The 20,627-nt window shown below is 39.5% G+C and overlaps 1 protein-coding gene across 7 annotated transcripts in view; it reads right to left on the bottom strand.

The window, feature by feature from the left end:
• ATP11A (ATPase phospholipid transporting 11A) overlaps positions 1–20,627 on the bottom strand; it is a 120,967-nt gene that overhangs the window by 28,386 nt on the left and 71,954 nt on the right. For all 7 annotated transcript variants that reach the window (XR_006414534.1, XM_044428325.1, XM_044428324.1 and 4 more), the window contains exons 8-22: positions 20,397–20,447; positions 20,134–20,198; positions 19,292–19,373; positions 17,626–17,776; positions 16,526–16,723; positions 15,200–15,373; positions 13,925–14,088; positions 12,411–12,482; positions 11,406–11,479; positions 11,035–11,138; positions 9,201–9,382; positions 4,543–4,794; positions 2,829–3,003; positions 1,689–1,791; positions 395–540 (exon numbers count right to left, since the gene is read on the bottom strand). Coding sequence is in view for 6 of the 7 variants with exons in the window: in XM_044428325.1 (XP_044284260.1) it covers positions 395–540; positions 1,689–1,791; positions 2,829–3,003; positions 4,543–4,794; positions 9,201–9,382; positions 11,035–11,138; positions 11,406–11,479; positions 12,411–12,482; positions 13,925–14,088; positions 15,200–15,373; positions 16,526–16,723; positions 17,626–17,776; positions 19,292–19,373; positions 20,134–20,198; positions 20,397–20,447 (1,993 nt within the window). In the remaining variant the exon portion in view is untranslated. The remainder of the gene's footprint in view (positions 1–394; positions 541–1,688; positions 1,792–2,828; positions 3,004–4,542; positions 4,795–9,200; positions 9,383–11,034; positions 11,139–11,405; positions 11,480–12,410; positions 12,483–13,924; positions 14,089–15,199; positions 15,374–16,525; positions 16,724–17,625; positions 17,777–19,291; positions 19,374–20,133; positions 20,199–20,396; positions 20,448–20,627) is intronic.

Consider the following 20,627-nt stretch of genomic DNA (forward strand, 5'->3'; position numbering starts at 1 on the left):
ATGAGATCACAGAAGATCCAGAAAAGGGGATGAAGAAAGGAGCAAATTTTGTCAGTATGGCTTGGATTCAAAAACCCCAATGCATAGAAAGCTGACTCACAAGTTCTGCCAATCCCCAATACCTGACTCCAGAGTGTTAGATGACCCTCCAGATAATCGTATGCAGGTACACCCTACACACATGCACATGTGCTTGTGTGTGGAAAGAACACTGTGGATATCAGGAGACTGATGCTTCTTTGCATGAACAGGAGTTACTTTTGGCCAAATGTTGGAATCTTTAGAACAAAGCAAATACTGTGAAAATAAGGGGCCTCTGTTAACAAGAGCCAGAACAATATATCACCCGGTGCTTGCACCTAGTACAAGACAAAAAGAAGCAATGCTGACCTACCTTATAAAAGAAGTATTGCACAAGTTCAGATATTCTGACATAATAAAAATGTCCATGAACAAGCAACATTTTTTTCAAATGTTTAAATTTGGGTATTGCATAGTCACTGTTTCTTGCAGCTTGACGGCCTTCTTTTCCAATAATGCCTAGAAGAAGAAAGTGATAGAAGCTGATGAAGCAATGTGAAATGATGCAGTGAAATTGAGTTGATGATACCAATAATTAGATTTCCTCATGGTGTAAATTCAATTACATACAATGTACCTCGAGAAAACATGACACTGAGAAAAAGCTCTGAATTCTTTAAATTAAATCACCGATATCCAACTTTTATGTTCCAAGTCTTAATTGTCTACTTACACTGATGTGGCAAACTTGTTATTCTGGTAAACCTTTCCATGTGCCCAAAAGGAAAGAAAGACAGAGACAGGAGATGCACAAACAGATGGACAGACACTATTCGGATTATCATGTCTCTGTTTAATAAATTAAAATATGAAAGAGGCTTAACCGCCTTCCTTCCTCACTTACCAGTATGTTGCTATCAAAAACAGGAAGTCTTCAATTAACCATAATTTCCCATTTTGTTCAGAATAAGGCAGGAGCTTTAACCAACTTCAAACATTGATTAATTGAAGACTTCCTGGATTAAGGGGCACCATGAGGTTGGTGAATGCAGGTTCAAGGCTCATAGGTATCTCAATTTATTAAGCGAAGATATGGTCATCCAAACAGTCATTCTCTTTCTTGCTCCCCCTCTAGTGTTAGAGAATGTATGTCTTTATTTATTTTAAGGCATTTCTATCCTGTCCTATACAAAAGTCTCAGCATTGGACCTAGGAAGTTCTCATATTTGTGCCTTGGCTGCTCATTAAGCCTTGTAGCTTCATGGTGATATTTCTAATACTCTAAAATAGCCTTCCCCAGACTGCAGCTCCCATCATCCCCAGCCAAACCATTTGAGGATGACTGGAGTTGCAGTCCAACATTTCTTAAGGCTACTCCCAAGTATTTTCCTCCTCCACCAGCAAACAAGAGCCGTGCTTCATTTGCCTCCAATGTGTACAAAGCACTCTGTAGGCCATTCACCATCTTCTATGCAGAAGTGAAATGGAGACTAAGCCACTGATGGAAAAAATACAGATTCTTCCACAATAGATACAGATCTGCATCCTTATCAACATAAACTGACAGCTGCTTCCAGAAGCAGTCTGATTCAATAGCACAGCTTTTTAAAATAAAGTCTTCTAAGCCCTTTTACTTGGTTAGAAGTGGAACCTAGCAGTCCACTTACCTATGCCAACATGAGCTTCTAGGATCATACTGACATCATTTGCTCCATCACCAATTGCTAATGTGATGGGGTGCTCCTTTGACCATTTTATTAATTTTACTATCTAGAAGAAAGAAGAAATACCATTACAAAAGCTTTTCTGTAATATTGTCTTAAAATTCTTAAACTTAAAAAAAAACCTATTATTGAATATTTGTGTTTCTTATTCTAATAAAATTCTGTTTACAAAGTGTGATAAACCATCCAGAGAGTTTCAGCTATTTGGTGGTCTAAACAATAACAACAGCAACAAGTCTTTGTTTTCTTTTGAAACTTGACCACAGTGTGAGTGACTGTAGTGGGCAGGGAGAGACGATGGCACCAAAGAATCATTCAGTTTTCCAGATGGGGTGAAAGATACACTGCAAAACATATATTTGGGCTTGTTCGTGTTTCACTTCTTCAGGGAACTCCCTTACCCCTCTGCTTAGTATGAGTAGAACGTAAATGGAACTACATTGTGTTTATTTGACAAGACTGACAGAAAAATTATTTTTCTAGGAACAGTTGAACTGGTCAGGGAGATGCACAGCATTCAATATATACAACAAAACACAATTAACTTTTTACTTATTTCCCAAAGTAAGAGGAAAAAATAGATTGCAGTGAAAATTTGCCCAAAATCTAACAGGTGTTCAGTAGGATATTTTCACAGCTATATTACTAATATCAACAGTTCATAAAACCCTAATCAGCCAGATGATTTTAAAAAGAATTTCCATTATACCTATCCTTGCCTTCCTTTGGTTTTATTTTTCTGTGAAGGAAATAAAAGCTTCCGCATGAGGTTCAAGCTAGGCTAAAAAAGCAACACTGTTCCTTAATTAAATAAGCCCATTTTTGGTGGTGTGTCAGTCCTTGAAATCTGGTGGAAATACACATGAATCAGTGGCACAGCAGGATGTCATTTTAATGTACCATTAACTAATTGCTTTCTTACAGAAATTCTCATTTCATTCATTTCTACTTGTTTTGATTTTTGCTTCCACTGTCAAGGTGGGTGTTCAACATTTTAAAATTACCAAAATACATTATGTGAAGGCTTTAAATATTTACATAAACATGCATTTGTCTTGTAATTGGAACAAATGAAACACAAACCTGTGCTTTTTGCAAAGGAGCCATGCGACAGCATAAAACTGCACTGCAGTTTCTACAGATTTCAAGGAAGAGCTCTCTGTAGTTACCAGAGCTCCCACCTTCCCGTGGTTTCATTATTAATGATAATGCTGCTCCATCAATAATTAAACCATAATCTTGCATTTCAGCTGAAAGCCTGTTGAGTGACAAAAATACACAAATTAAGGCTGACATTGCAGTTTAACCAATCGTGTTTTATAAAGTTATCATTTCGAAAACTAGGCAGATATAAAGCACACTCAGATATTTTACAAATCTTGCCATTTTAAGTAAGGGCAAAGCAGATTTATTTTTCTGGCAACTATCACAGTGGTGAGAAGAAGCATTACCCTTAGATTGCAATCCTCTACTCCCTAAGGTCATCCTCGGAAGGCATATCCTTTCTCAGCTCTCCTACTTTTATCACACAGTATAAAGCCAAGCTATTTTTACATTTGCTCTGCCAATGGAATCATCTGGTATCACTTTCACTTGAGCAGCAGACACCACAGCATCCTCATTCTGATGGGATGTACCTGCTTCTTTTCTGATGCTGAGAAACGGCCACAAAAACAAAACAAAAGGCAAGGAGCAAGTGGGGCCAAGCTGAGCAGCTACTGTTAGTTGTGCTTTGGTGGCCAACATTCATAAGAAGCACAGAAGCAGAGATGGACATTTGGAATTTCTGGGTGGCACCAGCTGATCAGCATGGCTACTGTACTGAGTGTTTGCGTGAATTGCAGATTGCAAAACACCCCAACAAACATTAGGGTCAGGCCAGCAGCTAAGCAAACAGGGAACCCTCAGGAGGGATGCATTGTTTTAGTATTCTGTTTAGACTTTAGCAGTGCCAGATCAACCTAGATGCCTTGTCAAGAGGACTAGCCCAATCGGGATTTCCATGTTCTAGGAAAAGATGTGTGACTTGTAGGAAAGTACTGGTTCAACCTTGCTGAAACTAAACTGGTACAGCTCGGCCCAGTGCCTAAATAGGACACCATCTGGGAACCTCCATGTACACTATCTTAAATTCCATGGAAGGCTAATGTTATATAAATGGCATGCAGTAAAACAATAAAAATAAAATATTTCTGGTTCTCAAGAGGTTCTCATAAACATTATATGTGACTACATCCTACATTCCAAATGTGGACCTGTAAGGCACAAAGCACTTTCCTTTGCTCTCAGTTGTTTAACACAGAATTTGAAATAAGTATTTGCATATTTCGGGATGCAGTGTAAGTTCCTGCGGTGCTAAGTATAAGACACTTGGGCACTGCAACAGAAGTTAATGGGAAGCATGGGGATATCCAGTGAAAAATTAAGCTAAAGAAATTCTGCAGCTAATGCTCCAGAGTCCTTGTTGGTCTTGACAGATATTACAGTTTGTAATTAGAGGGATACTGGGAATATAACTGGATGGAATAGCACTTTAGAAGATCAAAAATACATTTCACAGAGGGAGAAAAAACACCCAATTGATGACAGCACCTCGAGTCAGTAAAGGAGCAGTTTGCAAGATATGCCTAATAAAATGGTCTCTAAAACATTTATTCAGCTCAGTGTTGCATAATTAACACTATGGATATAAACTTCATTTTACTATTTCTTAAAGCTCTTTTCTATTTCATTACTGAACCAATATCAGAAAGCAAAGGAAGGCTGCTTTGACTTGGAAGGTGCATTTTCTACATACCCTGAGAAGGTGTCCCGTGTTAAGCTACCACTGTGCCTTAGGACAGTTTTGCTTAATTCAAACAACACATCATGCAAACTCTGTTCCTCTATTTTCTTAGTAGTTAACTCAAGTATTTGAGTATTTCTTCTGAACAGTTTGCAGGCATAGCAGGCAGCAGCGGCAGTCTCCATTTTGTCTCCTGTCAGAACCCAAACCTTGATGCCAGCTTTTTGCAGGGCTTCAATTGTATCAGCAGCTTTTTCCTGTAATCTTAGAGATACCACAGTTGCAAATAATTATCGACAGAATAAGAAATAAAAAATTTAGTAGACTTCTAAAAGGTTTCTTCCATATTGGAAATCATGCTGGTAAAAGGAGTTCAGACTTGAGGACTCTTTCTTGCCATTAAATATATTATTTATTTTGTTAATATCAGATTGCTCAATGGTTTTAATCTTTATTGACTGAAAGGAATTGAGATGTGTTGTTCCAGAGAAGCTGCCTCAACTTATCTTTAGTGACTTTGGCTGTTTGTTTCAAAGCAGATATCAGTGTAAAGTCACACTAATGACTATATGTTTTATCCTGCAATGTTAGGAGGCAAATAAAAACAAAACTTTTTCCCTTTGTCCTGACCTTCTGTGGCTCAGCAGTCAGATTTCTCCATTCCCCACCTTGTTAAAGGGAAACAGAGATTAACTGTCAAGCTTCATTTTCCTTTAGTATGATGGGAAGAGCAGTTTGACCGTTCCTGAGCCCATGAACCTTGGAATGAAAGGAAGAAGTTGTTCCCCAACAGAGAACAAAGCGAAAAGCCAGAAAAAGGGAACGATCTTTCTGGGAAGGGCCCGCTTGACAAAAGATCCCTTGCACCTTTGCTTTCGATGGGTCGCTCATCTTCCAAGAGCTGGTCATTGAAAGCAAGGGAAGGAAGACATTGTGGGGTGGACACTGCTCTGCACTGTTCCAGGCAAAGCTGGAATTTTGCCGTCACATGTCAGGGAATGATCCCTGCTTATACAACTAGAACTTAGGTAAAAAGATTTTGCAGCCATTTGTAGGTACGAACAATCATTAAAAACAATGGGCAGGCACTCTGAAGGGGTGGTTTGTGCCTCCCCCTTAAAGGGGTAATTAAAACTGCTTCTATAATCAGATTTTGCCATGGGGGAGGGATATTTAAGGGACAGTCACAGTGAACAAAAGTTGGCTTGGAATAATGGCTGTCAGAGAGGGGAGACGCTTTCTTCTCCACAGATCCCTCTGAGATGGAAAAACAAGGGGGGGAAACAGGGAGAGAACTAAGTACCCATAGTGAGCCTGGTCATCTGTCAGGGTCATCATGGGTTCTTCACAAGACAGCCAGCCCACCATGTCTTATTATCAAAGTAGGCTGTGGGTTGTTCTTAACTCAGACAGTTGTAACTTGGTGACTGCCTGTACCTGACTTTTATGTTATGCCTCCAGCTGTACTTACTATTTACTAGCAAGTAGGCTGGTGGCATGTTGCCATTTTCAGCTACTGTAAGTCAGTAAGGTGCTTGAAAAGCAACATAAAATGTTGTTGCTCATTTGAATTTGAATATGCTCTCTGGCTCTTCTCAAAATTAGGATCATATTGACAAAAGTAGAAGCAAAAGCAAAACACGAAACAGCTGTCTATTCCAAGCCAAACAACCTGTTTCCCTTGACTTGTAAGCTAATACCTATGAAGGCTCGATTAACTCGGCTACACAAACAGGGTTAAAACAATCACAAGGAACTTTTGTGCTAAGTAAAAGCTAATCCACTCCAATAGGTTGATCATGTACAATTGCACCTGCTCATATTCTCTCCTTGTCAGCCTTGCCCATCCTGTTTAACCCTCTCAGGAATGGGTTTGTGTTTTGTTCTGTTTTTTTGCTTATACAGCTCTATGAGCCACAGCATATAATGCTGCTGCTGAAGGCTAATAGTGAAGTGGTGACAGTAATAATAGCAGCAAGAGAGAAGGACTTTATAATTTCTCCTCCAATAAATGCCACTTACAGGAGTTGACCTTCTGTCCTGACCACAAAAGGTCAGGACAGAAGGGGATGGAGATGCTGTTGGATTCAGAAGTGAGTCATTGATTAAATCAAAAGTCTCCATTGAAGTTCTGCGTAGCAGCAAGAAAATGACTTGAAGAACTAGTCCCCTGCCTTTTACCAAAGAGAGACATCATAATGATCAACCCTTTGGGTTGCCCATTAGCAGCACTCATTGGGCATCCATGAGCAACTCTGGAATTTGTACTTTTTTTACATACCTAAGAAGCTATCTGCTACTACCCATCTTTAATGAAAACTTGTTTCTTTTACAGCAAGCTAAACAGCCTGAGCCCGAGTGTTTTATTGAGCATGTATATAGTTGAACCTGGGTCAACTTGCTGTACTTTATTAGTCATCATCATCCTATTGCATCTATATCCCACCCTTTTTTCCTCTTGCAAAGAACTTGAGGGGGTTTACATCCTCCTCCTCCATTTCACAATCACCAGCATGTAAGGTGGGTTAGGCTGAGAGTGAATGACTGGCTCAAAGTCACCCAGTGAGCTTCATGGTCCAGCTGAGACTAGAACCCACATCTCTCAGTCCCCAGTCCAGCACTCTAACCACCAAACTACAGGAGATATACTGAGATTTATCATTAAATTTCATTTATATCCCACCTATTTTCTTCATGTGAGGAATCCAAAGCACCTTATATAGCTCCATTTTCATCCAGTAAAAGTAAGTTATTCTTCTCTTCTCTGTTTTCCTTTTCATTGTGGTGAGGACAGATAGTAACTGAAGCCAGTAAATGTGTTTAATTTTCTTGTCTTTTAGAGATTTTCTGACCAGTGCCGTAAAGGTTTGTAGCCATTTAATTGTACAATGAATTCTGTTGTGCAATCAATTTGTTGTGTTACTAATTACCATGAGGCCCAATTGTTAACCACTAATTATTGTACTTCCACAAAACTGATGCTGGGTCAGAAGTGTCCAGCAGAGGTTAATTGGTATGACGGGTTAGGATGGGGCAAGTGATGTCTTAGCAGGAGGGGGAAGATGGCTTTGGGGAAGTAGCAAAACCTGTTAAAGGAAGACAGGTTACACAAGCACAGAAAATTCTCTTCTTACACCTTTTTCCATGCCTCTTTCATTCCAAGCTCCCGTTCATTAACTGGTTTTAAATCTATTTTATGCAAGTTCCATGACATTAAATTATCATTATATGTGAGTCATTTTAAGTACCCCTGAAGATGAAACTCAAATACTTTGGCCACCTAATGAGAAGGAAGGACTCCCTGGAGAAGAGCCTAATGCTGGGAACAATAGATGGCAAAAGAAGAAGGGGACGGCAGAGGATGAGGTGGCTAGATGGAGTCACTGAAGCAGTCAAGTGGACTCTGGGGGATGGTGGAGGACAGGAAGGCCTGGAGGAATGTTGTCTATGGGTCGTGATGGGTCAGACACGACTTCACGACTAACAACAACAACATCGTAGAAAAGTGTAATATAAACAAACATACCAATAAAAGTGACATAAAATCTCAAAGGCAACATTCAGACAATCATATCTTGGCTTATGATGTTGAGATGTGAATGAGCTTTTGTGATGCAGTCCCTTTTGCATCTTCCCTCAATAAGCCAGGAAATATCTAACTAACCATGATTTCCTAAGTTGTCCAAACCTGGAAAGCACAAGTTCCTTATGTTTTTTTCAAGTGGTTCATCTATAAACTCACTTGGACCAGGCATTTGGAGTATTTTAGTGCTAGCCAAGTTTTAAATGGGAGTCCCACCCACCTCCTCTGTGCATGTTTCAGGTGTGGTTTCTCAATTCTTTTCAGTGCAGACATAAAGAAAGCAAAGCACTGAAGTGGAGAGCAAGATGGCCTGTATGAAATCACAGGTGACTACTTGAGGAACCACAGTGACAGGTAAGCAACCTGTCCTTTTTCTTCAAGTTCTCAATCACTCACACATATGGGAGTCCGAAAAGCAAGAGATTTATTGGAGAAAGGAGAAGACATGCCAGAATTGAAGACCGGACTGCTCTGCCAAAAGCCACATCAGCCCAAGTTCTGACATCCAAGTGGCAATGCTTGACGCAAGTAGAAAGCTGAGCCCAAGTCATTACACTTCACAGTGGCAAAAGCAAGATTGCTTCTTAGGAAAATGGCAGGGCTCTAGTCAAATGAAACTGCTGGGCAAGAAGTACGACTGAAACCAGCCATCTGGCAACACATCATAATGACCTGAGTGGCAGACAAATAAATGGCTAGATTTCCTAAAGCATGATGTTCTGTGCATATATAATAGAATACAAGTCCATCTTCAGCATCCAGGGAATTAAGCTTAACCTCCATATTGTTCTAAAGTTGGTGCCTATAGTTTCCCAGTTTAGAAAAGAACTTCCTGGCTTATTGATAAGGCATACTATAAAGTGAGGATGAAAGTGGCAGCAGACACAGCTGGACAGCACATCCGCGCTTCAGCTAGTAACAGTGAGATGTGATCATCCAAATAAACCCTCAATCTCCTACCACAATCTACCTACCACATGGTCAGAGCTTTTTTAAAACAAAAGAAGTGCCTGAACAAGGAAGAATACCTACCCCCGTTGACTGATAAACTTAATGCAGAGGTTTAAATTGAAAGAACTGTACTAACCGGTCCTCAACAGCTGTAGCACCAAGTAGAATAAGCCCCCTTTCTATGTTCTCATACGCCTCTGCCAGTTTCTTTTCCCGATCCTGCAGGGCCAGCTTTGCCTCCTGAAGCTGCTCCTGAACTTTCTCATATTCTTCATATGTGAATTTTTTATATGCAACACATAATGTTCGCAGACCCTCCTGGAATAATTTATTGTAAAAGCACAAAAATATGTTCACCTTCTTGAGATGTTCAAATGAATTTACATTTATTTAAGCACATTACAATTAATATTTCTACTTCATATGTTATCTTTATTCACTTAAATCTAGAATGCAGGTTTGTTAAGTAACTTGAACAGGGCAAATCTTCACAAGAGGCCTGTGAGAAACCTTGGGGAATTAAACCTCCTACTGTGCCTTTTGCACTGCTATGGAAAGGAGGGGGGTGGAAGCAGGGAGGGGAAAGAATTACTCCTGATAGAGATGGGTGAGCATCCATGGATTCTGTCAAATTGGCCTGGAAAAAAGCCAAGCCATTCTCCCAAAATTACATTTCCTTTCTTCTCCTGCCCCCTTCTATTCCATCTACCCTTTGTCATCCCCTCCCCCATCCCAAACATTCCCTCCTTTCCTTTAACCTCCACTTCTTTGCTTGGTGCAGCTGCCAGCCACAGAAGAAAGACAGAAGGGTGTCATCTTGCTCTTCCCTCTCTGGTGGCTGGCACATCATGTAGTGCCATACCAACTAGATGCAAGCCTCTGGTAACCCTGGAGGAATATAATTTCCCCAAGACAGCAGAAGGACTGGGCATTGCATCCTTCAGATCAGCAGGGAGGAGGTTTGGAAAGGAATTCTTCTCCAATCCAGGTTTCAGTCCTTGCGGAAATAAAAATAGAGGGCTCATAATATTCACCTCTTCTTCAAGCCCCTGAAATTCACGTTCATATTCCTGCTGCATCCCTGCCAGACATCACGGACCACCCGCTCCCAAGCACCCTGGTGAGAGCAGATGGGGGTGTGGGGAAAAAGGGCAATGCTGTGCCACACCTGCTTCCCGAAGAGGTGGCTCCTCCCATCAAGGGACCTTTTGAGGGGTCTGATGCCTTGGGAGGTGCTGAAGGGCACCATCAGTTAGGCACCTGTTCAGTACTGTTTTGGGACTGCTTGGGGCTGGATCTCTTGGCTGCAGGTTGTTGATGTGTTGGTGCATGTATTGTTTACTGTTTTCTAAATATGATTATTTTGTTATTCCTATGTATATTTTTAAATCTGAAACCACTCATAGAACCCAATGGGCTTTGGTGTGGTATAAAAGTGTAACCACCACCACCACCACCACCAACAACGTGTCAGAACCAGGTTTCACTGACATCTCTCATACCAAATATTGCGCAAACGGTCTCCTGCAAAACATCAGTTGAAGGAATATCAACACAATGGGTTAATTAACTTGCATGGACAGCCTGTGTTTTGTCATGTTATCCAAAACCAACTGGTGGCAGTTGTGCAGGGGTTAAACAATCTGCACCCAACCTGGGAAAAACCCTTGACTTATTTAACTCTCACTTAACTCCTGCCGTCCAGGTTTGCTCAGCATGTCGAGCCTTGTTGTAGACTACATCTTCCATATTCAAAATCGTGGCTGGCATGTGCCAACAAATGCTGCATGCAGCCATTGCTTAAATGAGCAGCACCAGGCTGGTTTGATCATGCAAACCAGGCCAATGGCTACTTTGTCTTCAGACTTTTGATCCCACCCACACCGTAGGTGAATCTGAACTCACAAACAACTTTCGCAACTTCTGAATGCATACAACATAATAAATGCTTGTCAGGCACTGAATCTTACCACTGCATTACGTTCAACTCTTGATCTAATCTGTTCTATTTTGCCTTCTGTTACTCTAGGAAATATAGAAGAATCTGCTCCTTTACAAAAGAGAAATATTTCCCCTGAAAATGTAAACAAAGCAAATTTTAATAGCTAGTTTAAACATCTCTCCCCACCCAAAAAGAAAAAGTAAAACCACATTTTCTTACCAAACAGGTTTATTTTAAGATGACTTAATGGACTTTAAAGAGTAAAAATTACAAGCATTTTAAAACAGAAAGGAACAGGAGGAGACAGAAAAATCTAAAATGCTTGCAAAAGGGCATCTGTTAAATTTCGGACTTAATTGCCAAGGACCCAAGAAGGTTGTGCTGTCTTTTAAATTTTACCTTTTGCTGATTTAACAATTACACTCATCCTTCTCCTTACTGAATCAAAGCTAAGGACCTCCAATAGTTCAAACCTGAAGGAAAAAATAAGAATGAATTGCAATAATTCAATTTCCTCTATCTATGCATGTTCCATTATTGGTATATAATAACAACATTATTGAAACACTATATGTGACTAAAAATCCAAACCTGTCAGGCCTATAGATTATTCTTGACTATAAACAACAGAACAAGATAGTTCTGCATGGATTTTATTCTGAAGATATTAAAGATAAAAAATAGTTATACTTTTTATTTATTTAAAAATTTATAACCCATCCTTTGCATAGCCTCAGGACAGTGTACAACAATAAATAATCAAAAAATACAATTAAAATGTTCAATAATAAACAAAACATTTCGACTATAATAATTAATCCAGATTAAAAGAAGAAAAAAAGAAAAGTAGAACAAAGAAAATGCAACTGTAAAACGTTATCTTATTAAATTATTAATTTAATTATTAAAATGATGGTCAAATAAAAAGGTCTTTATTTGGTGCCAGAAAGAGTAGAGAGTCAGCGCCAGGCGGACTCTCTGGGGAGCATATTCCATAATCTGGGCACCACCGCAGAGAAGGCCCTCCTCCAAGTAGTTACCCTCCGTACCTCCTTCAGAGAGGGTTCCTGGAGCAAGGCCTCCTCTGCCAACCTTGAGGGGCATGAGGGCATATAGGGAAGGAGATGTCCCGTCAGGTATCCTGGTCCCAAGCCATTTGGGGCTTTGTAGGTTAGTACCAGCACCTTGAATTGGGCCCGGACTTCAACTGGGAGCCAGTGTAGCTGATAGACAACTGGCATTATACGAGAATAACGGCTGGCCCCCACCAACAACCTGGCAGCTCTATTTTGTACCAATTGAAGTATCCAGACTGTTTTCAAGGGCAGCCCCATGTAGAGCGTGTTATATGTACAATATATGCCATGAGTGCTGTAGCCCTACCTCATACAAATTACAACATACCTTTCAATGTCATTTTCACGATTTAAAAGCTCCATAAAATTGTCCTTCAGTCTTAAATAAGTGTAACCAAGTCTGCCAATTCAATCAGAGATACACAGAGGTTAATAGAATCACATTAATTCATTCGCTTTTGAAATATACTGAGCCGGGTAATGGATTGCATATAGTAGGAATTCATTTACAAGGCACAAACTTTTTTTATTTCATTTACAAAGCACAACCATTCTCATTTGTTCACACTAATGCAAGATTTCCTTTGGTTTTGTCTTTGGAGAGCAGCCATTCCAACTTAGCTATTCCCACCCAACTGGAATGCAATTGCCAATGAACACAGCCTTTACTTTCAATTGCCAATGAACACAGCCACCCCAATTGCACTCTTGCCCATCATATATGGTTGTACAGACATGCCTAAATCCCTTCTCCATGGAATGCCAACTTGAAATATCACCCCCAGATCAGTACTCTCCTCCCCATATGGCAGGGACAGCATTCAGCACAAAAATAGGCACAGGGATACTGCTACATAGGGACCAACTAGCTAAGTACTTCTGATTCAGGTGCAATCACAGTTCACTGGCAGAGCACTTGCTTTGCAGGCAGAATGCCCCAGGTTCAGTTCCTGGAATCTCTAAACAAGGATGGAGAAATTCCTGCCTGAAACCGTGGACTATCATTGCTGCCAGTCAATGTTGACAGTACTGGACTAGAAGGATAAAGAGTGTGACTCAGTGTAAGAAGCTTCCTATGATCCTAAGTCTCTTGACAAGGCAGATTTTTTGCCATACTTCACTTGTCATCAATTGCCCCATCTTTAAAAAACAAAGGCTTTTAAATCATAAAATATATATGCTTTAAAGCTCTGATGCAAAATCACACTTACATTGGCCACCTGCACTTATTTCATGTGGGCAAGAAAGATGCACAGGTGAACTGTGCCAAATGGTCATACTGTGCTTTGTATTGAAATTCTACTCTTCTAGTTTGACTCTGGGCCCACTGCATTACTTTTGGGAGGGAAACACCTAGCTTTTGGAAAAATACTGTATTACTAAAGCGTACAAGTTCTGAGACACAGATGCTCTTGGAAAGGACAGAAGCAGAGTCTATGGAAGCAGAAGAAATGTTTATTTTCAGTAGAGATTAAGGGCAAAATCTTATGCATGTTTAGACAGAAAAAGTCCTACAGATTCTCCAGCCAGCTGGCTAAGGAACCTGGGAGTTGTAGGACTTTTTTCTGTCCAAAAATGCATAGGATTGCACTCTAAGAAATTAAGAGACATCTGTGCTAACGGGCCTTGATTCAAGAGCAGCACTTTATACACAACCAAGCTTGACCTATCTCACTTCTGTCATTTTCTCTGAGCCGCTCAGGCTTGTTTTTACCCCAGTCCCTCTCCAACTTCAGGGAAAGTTTCACAAGAGATATTTCCCTTCAGAGCAGATGCTATCAAATGAGATTTATCTCTACTCTCATACAGCTTGCAAGAGCAATATAGTATTATGGCACATACCTTTGGATCCCTTCAACTAAAGCAACTTCATCAGGGGATGATGAAATATACACAGCAGACCTCCCTGACAGGTGAACTTTCTTTAATCCATCCACATTGTCATCTTCCTTTACTTGAACAGTATGACAAAGACACAGAGCCCGGAAAAAGAGTTCTTCTCTGTCCTAATAAATAAAAGAGGAACCCTGCTAGTACAAAATCTCAATCTCTAAGAGACATGGCATCAATATTAAATATTTTCCATGTGAAACAAGTTCTATTTTTATGGAAAGTGTAAGACAGTTTAATGCAATACATTGATGTATAAGTGCTGGCTTGAATTCAAAGCTAAATTATCCGAAAGAAGTCCATAGAAGGATCATTGTCCTTCCCTGTCTCTCCACAGCACCTACTTATGACCTCCAAAATGCCTCTATGGAAAGTCAGGGGACATCCTAAACAATGTGAAGTGCAATGCACGGGGCTCCTGGGTAGACATGAACGTTTCTTCAGCTAACCTATTCAAAGCTTATCTTAGGAGGCCACTTGCTATGAATAAAGCTATTTGACGAATTGCTTTCCTATATTTCTGTATCAGGTATTTATAACCCAAGTCCACCAGCACAGGTGGTGTGGGCCAAAACATTAAAAATACCTTGACATTTCTTTGTTGTTACCCTAGCACGGCACATGGGGCCTGGACAAGATTGGGATCCTTATGGGACAAACAATGGTTCCTCCATATTCTGCTCTAGCCCTGATCCAAATCAGGGTGCCCATGCCTTCCATTTACATAACAAAATAGTGATCTGGCTTCATGCCCCAAGGATGCCAGAGTCCATCTATTCTGCTGTAAGCTCTTAAAAGAAACAGTAGAATTTAAAGTAACACGTTTTGAGAGAGGAACCAGCCAAAATGTGCTTCTGTGCCTGCCACCGTCACTACACTACCATGACCACCCCACTAATTCTGAATGAAACACAGCACAACAAAAGATACACATGTTGTGCCAGCCTCTAGGTTTGTTATTTAATCCTACAATTCTCCCCAAGTTCTTCCATGTCTCTAGGCCTGCCTGATTGGAAGCTTGTTTATCTTGGAACAGTGACCTGTATTAGAAACTATTTAACATACTAAGCTGCAGCCCTCTGACTAGATAATGTGTTGAAAGTCATTTTTAATACAATTACAACGGCTTTGTTTAAGCAAATCCTCCAGGTGTCATGTCTTTTCAATAAATGGAACAGTTGTTATTCCATCATCATTTATTCATTCATTTTCAAGATTGCTTCATACTTTGCCACTTCCTCCTGGAGAAGAATCGATCATATCAATACCAGAGCAGTCGTGGAGGATCTGTCCATTACAGATGACATGAGGGACATAAACATGCCCCTCGATGCAGCATTCTATGAACTCCATATTATTCTCTGTTAATGTCCCTGTCTTATCTGTGAAGACATATTCAACCTGAAAAGAGACATACAGAGCAATTAAGGCCTGAAACAACAAGGACAGACCTTGCGGGGGAAAGTCAGCTTTCTTGATGGCTGAAGTTATTATGTGTGACTTAAGATTTTGTCCCTTGGCCTTCAGAGACAACACAGAACTTGTCCTTTCAATGATGACATTTACAATAATGTCAATGCATCTAACACAAAGCAGAATGCTGTCTATGTTGTTTTCATTAAGAATATTATGTAGGTTGGTTCAGGGAGAGTTTACCTATGTAAGTTACAAAACACCAAGCAATTTTTCAATGCAAAAAGGCCAATACTATGTGAATACTAAACCAGATTAGTGTAAGCAACTATCTTTTACATATAATCTACTATCCTGCCATATAATTTAAATGTTTGGTTTAAAATGCTAGCATAGCAAGTTCAAATACTGTACTACTATTATTTAAATACTGTACTACTATTATTTTTCCTGAAATAACAACAAAGAGATCAGTACCACCAGGAGACTTTGTCTTAACCTAGTTAAGACCTAGTTCAGATGTAATACTAAACCATGGTTTAGTGCTTGGTTTGGCTGCAGAATCTCTTTGAGCCTTAGAATTCCATGCTGGAGACCTTCTCAAGGAACAAGTTTCAGTAGGCAAAGACAAAAGAGGCAGTTCAAAAATACTAAAACATTTTACCTTAAGTTCAGTAACTACAAGGAAGCAAACCTTAGGACAGACACTTCAACCTTTTACAATAAGGAAAAAAATTGCACAAAAGCCAGGAAACCACCAAACAAGCAATCAGTTCTGCATTCTTGATGTAATGTTTAAGATGAACAGGCAAAAGCCTCAAGCTCCTCTTTCTCTCCTCTTTTTCTTTGTGCATACTGCCAAGACGTTTGGAGTGTATTTTTTGTGATTTTGAAGAAATCATTTCCCATCCAAATACAAGAATCAAACTGTATGTAGGAATCTGGTTTATCAAAAGTTTAGATGATAAAAAAGATCCAGATGATGCCCTAGTTCACAAGAATGATGACAGTGAATGCTACCGCTATAGGTGCTCATACTCCCAAGGAAATTAGTCCTCGTCAGGTGATCATATCACTGTCTTTAGGGATATACCAGAGACAGATGCTGGATTGCTATGACACCTAATACATGATAGTTACCTGCCCTAACTCTTCATTGAGGTCAGAGGTATTCACCAGCGGCCCTTCACCTGTTTCTTCATCAAACATTTCTTCATCCCAGGTGAGAAAATAAGAACCAAGAAATTTCTGCATTTCTACTGTGACATACATAGACACAGGAATGATATAGTTGAAAAGAACCATGAAGGCAAGAAAATCTGTAAACGCTGTAATAAACTGCCAAAGGAGAAAAAACAGAAGCAAATGATTGATTTCAATATGTTTTCATAAACTGTATCTTAGGCTGAACTTCTATGCAGAAGCATTGGGAGCAAAGTTCTATTGCATACAGTTGGAATTAGTTCTGTGTAAACTTGCATAGTATTGCACTCTTAGACATTTTTGATATATGTGGTGGATTCAGCACATCCCACCATAAAATTCAAACTCGTCCACAATCTTCACTGAGCTCCTATGATCTAGCATGCAATATTAATGTTTAAGTTTTGTTATCATTATGATACCATCCCTTATTTAGGAAGAAAATATTTTTGATGTGTAAGAATATAATGAAGAAAAACAAAATCAATCAAAGCTGTCAACCTAGGCCCAATTCAGGAGTAACATGCTGGTCTTGGAAACCAGAGAGGTTTATCACAGGAGCAACTGACAAGTTCTTCCTTGCCTGCTTTTATGTAGCCAGCTACAAAAAAGATCTCAGTTTTTAAACCAGAGATTCCCAGGACATCTAAACCAGAAAACTGAGGTCTAAGAGCTCTCTACAAAAGAGGATTTAAAGTTCCTGGAGGGTACACAGGAAGTCCAAGTTTCTAGACAGCTCATCATCCATTCATTCATTTGCCAGCAACTTTGGTTTGCTGCAGAGGTTCTGAATATGGTCCCCAGAGACATCACTGCCCCTGCAAGGTCAGTGCGAGGGGCCTACCGAGCTATTTCCCTCTCTGCCTGCAAGTGGAATGACTCCTCCATTCACTTGCACAAGCAGAAAGAAAAGCCCTCCTTTCAGAAAATCAGTTGCATCCACCTGTGATGTTATCTCTCACCAAAGGGCAGAAATACCGCAACATTGCAATTTCATGTTTATTAGAAAAGGTTAAATGTGAAGCTTTTCCACATACCACATTTCTTTTCCTTTCCAATTCTGTTTTCTGATTATACCAAGGCTCATCACGATGTCGCTCACTTTGCCAGACATATTTCAGAACAGTATTTATGAGTGATTTACTGATCAGAATACAGAGGTATACAATAAGAAATACATTCATTGATCTGAAGCAAATGAGAGAAAACCATTTTATCATTAGTGAAATAAGTTAGTTTGTTGTATAACAACGTTTTTGAGTAGTCTATGTAAACTGAACAGATCTAACAAATGCAGTAAAAGAGGAACTTATCTTCCTCCTCCTTCCTCTGGAGGCATTGCCTTCCGATATGTGCCTGACACTGTGCAATGCAACATGGTACTTCCTGGAACATGGTCGGATTTTCTAGGACCTGTGATTTGGCATGCACTGCAATATGGTAGACCAGGCCACCGGAGAGGAGAGGAGAGGAGAGGAGAGGAGAGGAGAGGAGAGGAGGATACTTACTACTGCTGCCTACACTAGGGGCCCATTAAGTGGGGCTTGAGGGAAGGGGCTCAGAAGGTAGTGAGTGGAAGGAGCTAAGTTAATTTACACATGTAGTGTTTTCACTTGGGCTAGATTTAGTACAATTCCATCATAAAAGTTATGGAGAAGATTTGAAGGAGGTCTATTGGCCTTGAGAATTGGTCTATGTCAAAACGAGATGGTCAAACATATTCTCTTGCTTTGTAATTATTATACGGGAGCTAGTCAACAAATGAATATGGTTTTGTTGGCTAAATATAAAACTTTACATTAAGTATCTGCTGTCAGAAAAAATTCCATCAGTATCATTTATGGCGGTCAAATGCTGCAGTGGCATTACAAACAAAGAGACAACTATCTTCTTGACACTGGAAGATTGTTTCTGGGGAGCTGCTACAGGGCATCTGTTTTTATATTTTTGAGCTGATATTTGACGATGATATTTATATTTCATTCTGTAATATATTTCGGGTCTGTTTTTAAATCTGGTCAGTTACTGCAATTATTTTTTCCCCAATATTTTGGAATGTCAGTGGCTTTCTGCAGCAGTCCCAAGAGCAGTAATTCCACTCATAAGCACAGTTTAATAGTTTCGCTCTGGGTAAGCAGTGCTGCATTCCCAGGGTCTTGACTAAAAAGAAACTGCCCTATCAGTATTTGGAAAAAACTGGGGTTTTTTTCTTTTTTCATCTTTGCCATAGTAGCATTTAGCGAAATAAGGTGTGAATTCTATTATTTTCAAGTATTATAAGCAAGGAAATTTGCATAACAAACCAGGTAATTATGAGTTTTTCTGGCATCTCTAATACAGATACCCAGATAAAGGAGTTTTGATTGCCTGCAACTTTGTATAACACAAAGATATCAAGTCAAGTTTTCTGGAAGAGCAAGACAAGAACAAGCAGGGAATGGCATCAAAACCTTTACAAAACTAGAAATTATAAAATAGTGACTATTTGACAGCTGCACCTAAATTCTTAATAATAAATGAGAATATCCCCCCAGCAAGCTCCATATTAGGTGGAAGACACATGTGGTTATTAGAAAAATAAAAAAAAATAAAGCATGGTTTGATTCCATTCCCCTGTTCACATTATATAAAGGCTTTTCTGTCCTTTTTCCTTTCTCTATCACCGATCACATACATATATTAGGAAAGCAGAAAAAGCTTTACTTTTCTACAGCAGATCGTTTCTGAGATTTTGATTGGTAGTTCAGTGCCATCTTTGTTTCCATGCCAGTGTATATAGCAACACCTGAAATGAACAAAAATACTTCTTCAGACGTTCTGTATGTGTATTACTTATACATTTAAACATACACTTGGCTTGTACAAACGCTGTTAAAAGCATGTGATTTCTTTGGCAGCACAATTGTAGCTGTGAGCAATGAGTTCATGAATGGGTAGGCAGGGACAACCACATGCATTCAGAAGCAAGGCTGAATCGAGACTGGCTTAGTGGTGGTGATACTAGGTTCTCCAGTTTATGAGAATTTTGAAAGCATCCCACTTTAAACCCATTTTCAGCAATGCTCCAGAAGGATGCAAAGATGTTCAGCAGTGTAGACTGAGGGCAATGCTGATCTATGAAACCTTGCCCTTATTCTTAACTAGGTTTGTTTGCCCCCTTCACTATCTGACTGGCTGCATATTCCCCAATTGACTGGGAATACCCAATTCAAGGAAAAAGATAACCCAGAAAAACTGGCACCAAGCCAACAGCTGTAAAAGGGTAACAATGAAAAACTTGGTAAGCAAAAAAGTGAATATTTGCTTAATTTAAGGGTTGCTCAGGAATCATTTTGTCTCTCTTCAAGAACACTTCTTTCAGTCCCCAATATGATACAATTAACAATCCTATTTGGTAGATCTTTCTTACTTTCTTTTTTTGAACTGAAGACTTCTTGTATTCTAAAAAGACACTGCAGAAATTTAAATAATTTTGCTTAAGTTGCTTATCTTATCATGTACATCACTGAATTGCCACCTTTACTGTTTTCTGTTGCAATAATTACCAAAGATCTTCTCTGTATTCTTTAAAGTAGCTCCTCTAAGAAGCAGATTTTCAGATCCCAATGGCCTGCAAAGGTAAATATTGACAATATTGATTACTTATTCCAATTTGGTGTTGGGGAGGGGAGCAAATGAAATAGAAAGAAAAGTTCAGAAAAGAAAGAATTTGTTAAATCATGAACTTTGGTTTAACAGACAATTCAGCTACCCCGGCTTATTTTCCCTTTCCATGATCATGTGAATTCGGTGAATTTCTAAGTCTTACCTTGCAACAGGCTCATTTGTGTCATAGTAAACATTTATTCGACCAACAAATCTGCAAGAAGAAAAACATTAGGAAATATCTCTGTATCAACACAGGAATGCAAAGAAGAATATACTAATAATTGCATAAGTTTGCATGCAAACAGTTTCAGCTATTGACTAGAGGAAGATGAATCACAGATGCACCTTTTAAACTCATGGCACTCCTTTCTCCTTTAGCTTATGGAATTCT

The sequence above is a fragment of the Varanus komodoensis genome, unplaced genomic scaffold (assembly GCF_004798865.1).
Source record: "Varanus komodoensis strain SLA01 unplaced genomic scaffold, ASM479886v1 scaffold2, whole genome shotgun sequence".
NCBI classification, from domain to species: Eukaryota; Metazoa; Chordata; class Lepidosauria; order Squamata; family Varanidae; genus Varanus; species Varanus komodoensis.